The following is a 10,000-nucleotide window of genomic DNA, read 5'->3' as shown; positions in this document are numbered from 1 at the left end:
TAGACAGACAAACCTAAGAATAGCGTTCCGATACCTCAGTAAGGAATCGTTCAAGACACTTTACACCATGTACGTCAGGGCTATACTGGAGTATGCAGTACCAGTTCGGAATTCACACCTGGTCAAGCACGTCAAGAAATTAGAGAAAGTGCAAAGGTCAGTATACCTTGTACATGTATTTGTAGAAACAAAGATATTATTATTGTCCTACGAAGAAAGGTTAAGGGAAATCGGCCTGACGATGCTGGAGGACAGGAGGGTTAGGGGAGACATGATAACGACATATAAAATACTGCGAGGTATTGACAGGGTGGACAAAGACAGGATGTTCCAGAGATGGGACATAGAAATAAGGGGTCGCAGTTGGAAGCTGAAGAGTCCGATGAATCAAAGGGATGTTAGGAAGTATTTCTTCAGTCACAGAGTTGTCAAGAAGTGGAATAGTCTGGAAAGTGTCGTAGTGGAGGCGGGAACCATACATAGTTTTAAGACGAGGTTTGATAAAGCTTATGGAGCAGGGAGAGATAGGACGTAGTAGCAATAAGTGAAGAGGCGGGGCCAGGAGCTATGATTCTACCCCTGCAACCACAAATGGGCGAGTGTACACACACGCGGACACGCGAACGCGCGCGCGCGCGCACACACACACACACACACACACACACACACACACACACACACACACACACCAGTAAATCCCATGTCCACACGTTTTATTCTAATCAAAAATATAACAGTCTCGTGGACTGAACCTCAGATTTATTACGTTCATTTGTTGGTGTGTTACATGTGGTCGGTAGCGTCAAGTTATATATTTTTCTCAGTTGCTGGTGATAAGGAAAATGATGTATTACGCTCAAGAATTAGTGCTAAAGATTGCGGACAGTTGCCACGACGCTATTTTGCTGGAAAAAAAAAAGCTAGAAGCGAGAGGCTGGCGTATCCTTTAGAAGTTGAAAAAAAAAAACGGGTGCGTTAGTTAATATTGTGGCCAAGAGATGGCGTGGACGGTGCCTGCGGGGAATATATTAGGCACCCATCATACCTTGGTAAATCTTTCGGATTATGAACTAATAACCGATTACTAAATCTGGCCTTCACAGCTTGCACTACTGTTCCCACTGAGAGAGAATTACATTCGATTTAATATTCTCAAATCAAAAGTTACTTTGAGGCCTAAGTAATTATGAGTTATGACTGCATAGTCCTGGGGGAGTCATTAGCCGGGTTAGTTCGGTAATCCGTCCCTAGAGTGCACTGGTATCTGTGATAGTGATTTGTGACGTCATCAAATGGTCCTGCCACTTGACCAATCATAGGGCCTGATCTCATGTCAGTCATGCCTTAGCCCCGCCCACCCGAAAAAGATTTGGACAAGTTTGGTACGAATCGCATTGCCGTCTTGGCGTCTGGGTAACCGGGGAGGAAAATACCCGACAAGTAAGGTACATTAGTATGGCATGAACTGCCGGGAATGATGTGGAAGGTGTGGAATGCGCCAAAACATCCCAAAATTAGCCGAGATATGGAACCCGGGTCAATATGTGGCAACAAGTTTAAGCCCCGCCTTCTCCCTCTGGCGGTGGGCCGTAAGAAGATTCGGTGCACGACAGTCGGTAGTACGGTATTGTGTGTGGTCGCGTAGAGAAGTACCGCTCCTCTCTTAGTTAGTTTTAACTTAGTGGCGTAGTTATAACGTAGCTGAACCCACTACTTTGCAATTATGATCATGGATGCAGCAGCCACCGTGGAGAACCCCGTTGGGTCCCCCAGTGAAGTGCCCAACGACCCAGGGTACGTCAGAGCTTATCCTGGCCATAATAATAATAATCCTCTCTATCGTGGAGACAATCTTAAGTTCCAGCGCAACACAAGATAAATGAGGATTAATCTGCAGTTTATTTTCAATGAAAAAAAAATTATGTTTGTTTTCCATAAGAGAAATAGTCATGAGAAAGAAATGAAATATATATTTTCAAGTCTTGTGATATCACAAAAAAAAAAAAAATCTATCGAGTCACTAAGTGCAAATATATAAATAAATATATCAAATATCAGAATCATATATTTGTTTGGGGGAAAGCAGTTTGCGAGTGACTAAAAAAAAAAAAAAATGCGCTTTATTCGGAAACCTGAAAAAAAAAATGATGAAATATCAATATAAATCCTATGATGAGAGTATACCGCGCTCCATCTACCCAAAATTTCACATCTACTCACATGTTTTGCGTTTTCCTTCCAGCAAAATGTTCATCGGAGGCCTGAGCTGGCAAACCACAGCAGGTAAGTCTTCAATTATAACATTATATGTCACTGTATGCTGAAGAGGACTCAGTATGAGGCCGAAATATACATTAATCGTCCACCTTGTTTCATTGTCTCTGCGTTACTTTTCTGCCAGATATATTTACACATACAAAACCCAATGAGATTAGAATTCGAGCCTATGACATTGGGTATAGCCAACTGTAGTGTTTAAAGACTTTCTCCTCTCGACCACGCTTGCATAATATATCTATATATATCTATAATATATATATATATATATATATATATATATATATATATATATATATATATATATATATATATATATATATATATATATATATATATATATATATATATATTATAGATACAATATGGAAGAGGACTAAGCATGGCGGGAATACCACAGCAGACATGACTATCAGAGCTGTAATCACTATAATTTATATCGGTATAAGCATCTACCCTTGACGGCAGGCAGGACACCTGCTGGAGGTTCACCTTCAGGCTGCTGCTGCTGCTGCTGCTGCTGCTGCTGCTGCTGCTGCTGCATGGCTCTGAGTCAAGAAATTGGGGGCTTCTCTCCCTTTACTTGAATCAAACCTAATTACTCCTTCCTTTTTCCAGGTGATAAATGACCCACTTAATTTCAGAACTTTCCGGTGAAATGAAATAAGCGATGTTTCGTACCCTTGCGGATTTTAGCGCTTTCTCAGGGGCATATTAAAATACCCACACGTCGAAGGCAGTATATGTCGATTAAAATTTAAAACTGCTGATTTGGAGAATTCATGATCATCGGTGTCGGCTTGATACAGTCACGGTATCCTGACATTTACTGATTCCTGGATCACATCAGGATAGGCCAATCTCAGCCAAAAAAAAGAAAAGACGTCAATTTTCTCAGCAGGATCGCCAAATTTCAGCGAATTTGGTGGTGCCATGGTCGTGGGAGACGCAGGTGACACCACCAAGATTCTTCATTGAATATTACTTGCGGAGGAGCGGAGCGGCGGGCCAGTTGCCAGGTGATACATTTTAACTCTCGACCTTGACGCACCCATCGTATCATTACCGACAATAATCGCCGATTTTGAGTTTCCGAATTATTGGATAATTTTCCCAAGTAAATCACAATAGGCAAATGTTGTTTTAAGCTGCTGGTGCTGTGTTCTGTGGTTGTCACAGCAGCTGTGAATGGACCATCTTACATTTGGTCGTTCAGGAATCGTTGAATAATTGAAGACGACAGACTTGACTGTGGTGTGTGGCGGACGCAGTCCGGAAGCTTTGAAAGATGCTGTACTATCTTGAAATTTACCATTATCTGTAGTTTACCTGCAGGCAATTCAGCCGGGGGTCAGTGCCCCCCCGCGGCCCGCTCCCAGATCACATCACCTGGCTTGGCGTCCTGATAAATAAGGCTGTTAGTGCCAGCCGTACGCAGTTCAATGTGGGCACTACAACCCTGTTTGAAACAGTACAGACCTACGTAAGTCATGCGGTTCTAGCGCTTGCTTTAAATAAATAATTTATTTACTGCAATTTTCGTAGTCTAAATTTAATTAAATTTCAAAGTCTTTTAAAATCTTAGATTCACTAAACTATTCTGAAGTGTTTTTAAGTTTTTCTGAAGCTATCAAAGGGCTCTTGATTCTATTAACCGGAGCACACCTCCCCTTCCTTAGATCAAAAGCGTTGAAATCCTTCGTACATAACGCGTCCTGTGAATATAATGAATATCTACAGGTGCTTTGTGACCCCTACGGATTAAGCGTTGTCCCAGAATTGTAATATTAATTATAATAATTATATTGAAGGTAATGTCAGATTATCTTAGGTTATCTAGTAAAATAGATACGAGGTGCACAATAAACTAGCCATTACCACCCACATGGTAGATATGAGGTGCACAATAAACTAGCCACTACCATCCACAAGGAGGATATGGAAGTTCACTAAAAAATTGTCTACTTTCGTCTACATAATGGATATGGTATACCGTCTGCAAGATGGATATAGGGAGCACAAACTAGCTACTTTAGCGTGTACTCTGAAGGATGGGTAGACGTGGTGTGGTTCGCAGGTTTATTTTAACTGTAAATATCTGCACACTTCTGAAAAAGCAGCTTAGATTACAGTAATGTTAGGTGCATTTCCTTTGGATCGCCATATTTTGGTGTGGGAACCAGCCATGAAGTAAAAATATGAATATCTGATAAAATCTATTTTTTAGTGTTTTTGGACATCATTAAATAATGGTTTTGATTTATTTGTACAATATGAATTAACTCACACTTGTGTGTTTTGCTGAAGAGGTTGGTGCCTACTATCACACTTGTGAGGATGATTTAGCCAGTGTTCACCACTATGGCGTGCCACAGCAGAGCGAATACTGGCTAATATAATCTTACGAATGCAAATTTGTGGATTTTCCTAGCTAGACATTTGAGTACAAAACACCAGACACTATTGACACTCTATAATGCACTTGTTAGACTGTATCTTGAATATGACACCCGGTTTTGGTTTCCAGGTTACGTAAAAGACGAAGATATACCGGAGAGGGTACAGAGAAAACCAAGTTCATGCCATCAGACACAATCCTTGTGAAGAAAGACTCAAAGTACTTAATCTTCTCTCACTTAGGCAACGAACACTACGAGATCTCATTCAGACCTTAAGATATTGAATGGCTTTGGTACCCTCAAACACGAAGAACTGTTTGAAGTGCTGAATGAGTATATAACTTGAAACAGCTAGGCAGAAGAGGCAAGATGAATATATGCAAAGATTTCTGTTTACAAATAGAATTTTAGTAGAATGGAATTAGCCCACCAGCCTATGTTGTAAACGTGAAGACAATGTTGTCGTTCAAGAATCAGCTGGACCGTCATGTACTAGTGAGAGGAGTTGACAAGAGCCCTCAGGTCCTGCATGCTCGGTATATATCTCTTAGTCAAGAATACAGGTCAGCCTAAGTTGTTTCATATACGAAAAAAAGTGAGAATGTTAGTGATCGGAAAGGTATAGGATATGGTGAGGGAGGAGAGGAGCGAGATGTAGCCTGGTACATTCACTACCTTACTAAGATCACATTAAACCCATACGGACCGTCATATACGAGTACATTCAGTAGATGGGGTAATCTGAAGTCAACAGATTTCTGTTGTTTGCTCAGCAACTTCAAGACGATCAGTTGACATGGCAACTGAGTCAATAACCTTAGCAGTGGTAAAAATAAATGGTGATAGTCATAATAGAATTGGTGGTAACCAGAAGCAGAGAACCACTAGTATACACAGCTCTGTTGTTACAGCAGAGCAACAAAAGTAGTTTAAGATAGAAATAGTACAACATTAGTAGAAGCAGTTATAGCATCACGTCTTCCATCCAACTCCATCTATCCAGTATATTTCAAGCCGTTTTCTCAATGATTTATTTTCCTTCATTTTCCATGGCTAGAGCGACTGGAGGGTGGGGGAAACAGCCTTTTACCTTACCACCCTTGATTCACACATACAGATAATACACGACAGTACTTAATCTACTGAAGACAGTAATAACTCTCAGCAGATAGCATCGGTGTGGGCTCCCAATTCCTCTGCTGTCTTTACCATGGTCTTCCATGGACCCCTTAAATTTCAAAAGTTATATTAAGGGCTTATATTAAGCTACGTCAGGTTAAGTTAGATTAAGTTAGATTGTTTTAGATTATCTTAGGTATATTTAACCACAAGTCAGTAATTAACAAAAAATGTCTTCCATAAGCTGAAAATAACCTGAAAACGTTTAAATCTTCACGAACGCGAGTGTCCGTGAGAGACCGGTCTGCTTGCTGTTATCACTGGTTTGGGTCTAATGTTGCAATCAATGTTGCAAATAAAACTATTAAAATGACGCTGTTAAATTCATACAAGTTTTTTTTAAATAGAACCTACTGTTGAACAACAAATTATGATTTTGATGTTTATAATTATGATAAACGGTAATTATAATTACAGTAACTTTACAATAATTATAATTACTACTGTACTCAGTTTTACTCAATTATTGGTTCTCAACTATTTGAATGCGTCTATCTGTACTCATCTGGTTTTAATCACGTACTCGCCTGATTGTATTCATCTTATAGTACTCAGCTAGTTGTACTCACCAGAGGCTGCTCCTGAGTCTCAGTACTGGAGGGGTTTAGAGTTGGTTATATTGTTTGGTTCGGTTATATTGTTTGGTTCGGTAATATTGTTTGGTTGTATCAGAGCGCTGACTGTCAAGCAAGTACACACTTCACTGAGTATATTACAGATCATAAACATAGTATTTTCTTAAGATTATTTCATTCACACTAAGAAAAATGTCCATATCAAAGAACGTCACACGAAATTACATCAGTATGCAAGACATCAAAATAATAATGTTCATTCTGGCCTTATTGATGTAATGATAGATACGAGACCATTATATACTTATTTTACTCTCAAGTATAAGGCGCAGGATAACCGAAAAAGTTATAGCAATGTAATTCTTCCGTCGTTATGGTTGGAAACGAAGGTATCAATGGAGCCTTCAAAATTCAAGAGTCTTGGGTCTCTTTAAATTTATTCTGTAGAACGGAACTGCAATACCACTTGTTCTGATATTACTCCTCTTGTTCTTCAAGTAAGTTTTTGTCTCAGGCAAGAGAAACTACGTTCACAGCCTGCAAAATGAACTGGCATAAGGTGAATAACTTGAGATGTTCATCATGCAAGGTCTATGGGGAGCTGAAGGCAATAATGGGGAGCCGAAGAAAATTATGGGGAGCTGAAGAAAATTATGGGGAGCTGAAGAAAATTATGGGGAAGCTTAGGTACTCAAGAGTCCCCCATAGCGCCGTCACTATTACTCACCTAGTTGTACTCACATTAATTTGCCATGGATCGACCAATGCAAAGTTCTTGTTATACGCCTCTTATCATACCTTTTCTTGAAACTGTGTACAAAGTTTCTCACCAGCGCGGCACCATCTACCTCATACCTCCGCCAGCTTGAGATTAAATTAAATCTGACTTATCCTTCCACGGATCATACCTCATTATCTCTTCTTAACCCTGGTTATTTATTACCTCTTCGTATTTAGCGCTCCCCACGAATGCGATAATAATATCTGTAATTTCAGGAAAGAGTTTAGCTCGCGTGCGTGATGTATGTGTGTGTGTGTGTGTGTGTGTGTGTGTGTGTGTGTGTGTGTGTACACCCACCCTGGCCTAATAAATGATAATAGTGAGGATGATTCCGTTTGAGGCTGAGACTAATTACAAGGGCCAATAATTAAAGCCAGTGGTCGCAATTGTATCACGCTAAAATTAGGCCTCTGGGGCATGGGCAAGAGGGATACACACGCCTCCCACACCCCTCCAACCTTATGAAAAGTCGACCTGAATCCTAACGTCCCTAAGGGTCACTTTGCCTGCGGCCCTAATAAGGGCTTGGGAGAAGGGAGCACGGACGACTAAGATCTTTGACATAATTGAAACACCACAGGGACTATGATATATGCTGTGCTAAGCTCGCTCCTCCATCTCTGTTTGACTGACCACAGGGACCAGAAGTATGATACATCCTGTCCTAGGTTTGCTCCTCCGTCCCTGCTTATCTCTGATCACAGGGACCAGAAGTATGGTACATCCTGTCCTAGGTTTGCTCCTCCGTCCCTGCTTATCTCTGATCACAGGGACTAGAAGTATGGTACATCCTGTCCTAGGTTTGCTCCTCCGTCCCTGCTTATCTCTGATCACAGGGACTAGAAGTATGGTACATCCTGTCCTAGGTTTGCTCCTCCGTCCCTGCTTATCTCTGATCACAGGGACTAGAAGTATGGTACATCCTGTCCTAGGTTTGCTCCTTCGTCCCTGCTTATCTCTGATCACAGGGACTAGAAGTATGATACATCCTGTCCTAGGTTTGCTCCTCCGTCCCTGCTTATCTCTGATCACAGGGACTAGAAGTATGGTACATCCTGTCCTAGGTTAGCTCCTCCGTCCCTGTTTATCTCTGATCACAGGGACTAGAAGTATGATACATCCTGTCCTAGGTTTGCTCCTCCGTCCCTGCTTATCTCTGATCACAGGGACCAGTAGTATGATCATCCTGTCCTAGGTTAGCTCCTCCGTTCCTGCTTATCTCTGATCACAGGGACCAGTAGTATGATGCATCCTGTCCTAGGCTCACTCCTCCTCGCTCTTCATACCTATGGATTAATTTGGTTTACCCATTCTTTTAAGAGTGAAAAATATTCACATTTTTCCGCATTGCTGGGTTAGTGCAATAACCGAGGAAATATCTGGTGTAATACCTGATGTAATACTTTAGTGGATACCTGCCTCCATACCTGGTGCAATTCCTGGGGAGTACCTGCCTCAATACCTGGGGAAATACCTGCCTTAATACCTGGAGTAATACCTGCTTCAATACCTGGAGTAATACCTGCCTCAATACCTGGAGTAATACCTGCCTCAATACCTGGAGTAATACCTGCCTCAATACCTGGAGTAATACCTGCCTCAATACCTGGAGTAATACCTGTCTCAATACCTGGAGTAACTCCAGGTAAAAAATAATGGGAGTAATTTAAGATGTCTTGTTGCCATATATGTATATATATATAATTATATAGTATATGCAAAACAACCTGTTTCCTGTGATCTTATTGCATATATATATATATATATATATATATATATATATATATATATATATATATATATATATATATATATATATTATATATATATATATATATATGTGTGTGTGCAAAACAACCACTGTGAAAGAATAGTGAAATTCCAAGCGCTTTCGTGACTACTCACGTTGTCAGGAACAATAATGTGAATAGTCACGAAAGCGCTTTTAATTCCACTATTCTTTCACAGTGGTTTCGCATATTCTAAAATCACCTGTTTACAGAGATCTTATTGCATGCATATATATATATATATATATATATATATATATATATATATATTTATATATATATATATATATATATATATATATATATATATATATATATATATATATATATATATATATATATATATATATATATATATAAATATATATATTATGTATTTATATTTATTAACACACTGGCCTATTCCCACCAAGGCAGGGTGGCCCGAAAAAGAAAAACTTTCACCATCATTCACTCCATCACTGTCTTGCCAGAAGGGTGCTTTACACTACAGTTTTTAAACTGCAACATTAACACCCCTCCTTCAGAGTGCAGGCACTGTACTTCCCATCTCCAGGACTCAAGTCCGGCCTGCCGGTTTCCCTGAATCCCTTCATAAATGTTACTTTGCTCACACTCCAACAGCACGTCAAGTATTGAAAACCATTTGTCTCCATTCACTCCTATCAAACACGCTCACGCATGCCTGCTGGAAGTCCAAGCCCCTCGCACACAAAACCTTCTTTACCCCCTCCCTCCAACCAATAATATATATATATATATATATATATATATATATATAATATATATATATATATATATATATATATATATATATTATTGTAACCACGAACGAGTCGTATTGATCAATAACAATACTGCGCTAGCCAAGGATTCGAACCCATGTTGTACTGGCCTGCCTCATGGTAAGCGAGAACCACATGACTCTTTAAACCACAGGACCACCCAACCCTACAAGAATGGTTGTCGTGTGATTTAAAGCGTCATGTGGTTCTCGCT

General features: G+C 40.0%; 1 protein-coding gene and 1 long non-coding RNA gene across 3 annotated transcripts in view; one reads left to right on the top strand and one right to left on the bottom strand.

The window, feature by feature from the left end:
- Positions 1-10,000, bottom strand: part of LOC128700041 (uncharacterized) — a 228,914-nt gene that overhangs the window by 17,806 nt on the left and 201,108 nt on the right. The window lies entirely within an intron of this gene.
- Positions 1,604-10,000, top strand: part of LOC128700040 (RNA-binding protein Musashi homolog Rbp6) — a 398,577-nt gene continuing 390,180 nt past the window's right edge. Inside the window, exons 1-2 of the mRNA XM_053792976.2 lie at positions 1,604-1,794; positions 2,243-2,283. Coding sequence (XP_053648951.1) covers positions 1,724-1,794; positions 2,243-2,283 — 112 coding nt within the window. The 5' untranslated portion in view covers positions 1,604-1,723. The remainder of the gene's footprint in view (positions 1,795-2,242; positions 2,284-10,000) is intronic.

Source organism: Cherax quadricarinatus, chromosome 64 (genome assembly GCF_038502225.1).
Source record: "Cherax quadricarinatus isolate ZL_2023a chromosome 64, ASM3850222v1, whole genome shotgun sequence".
In the NCBI taxonomy this organism is placed as follows: domain Eukaryota; kingdom Metazoa; phylum Arthropoda; class Malacostraca; order Decapoda; family Parastacidae; genus Cherax; species Cherax quadricarinatus.
Note: the sequence above shows the minus strand (reverse complement) of the source record. Positions and strands in the feature narration are given on the sequence as shown.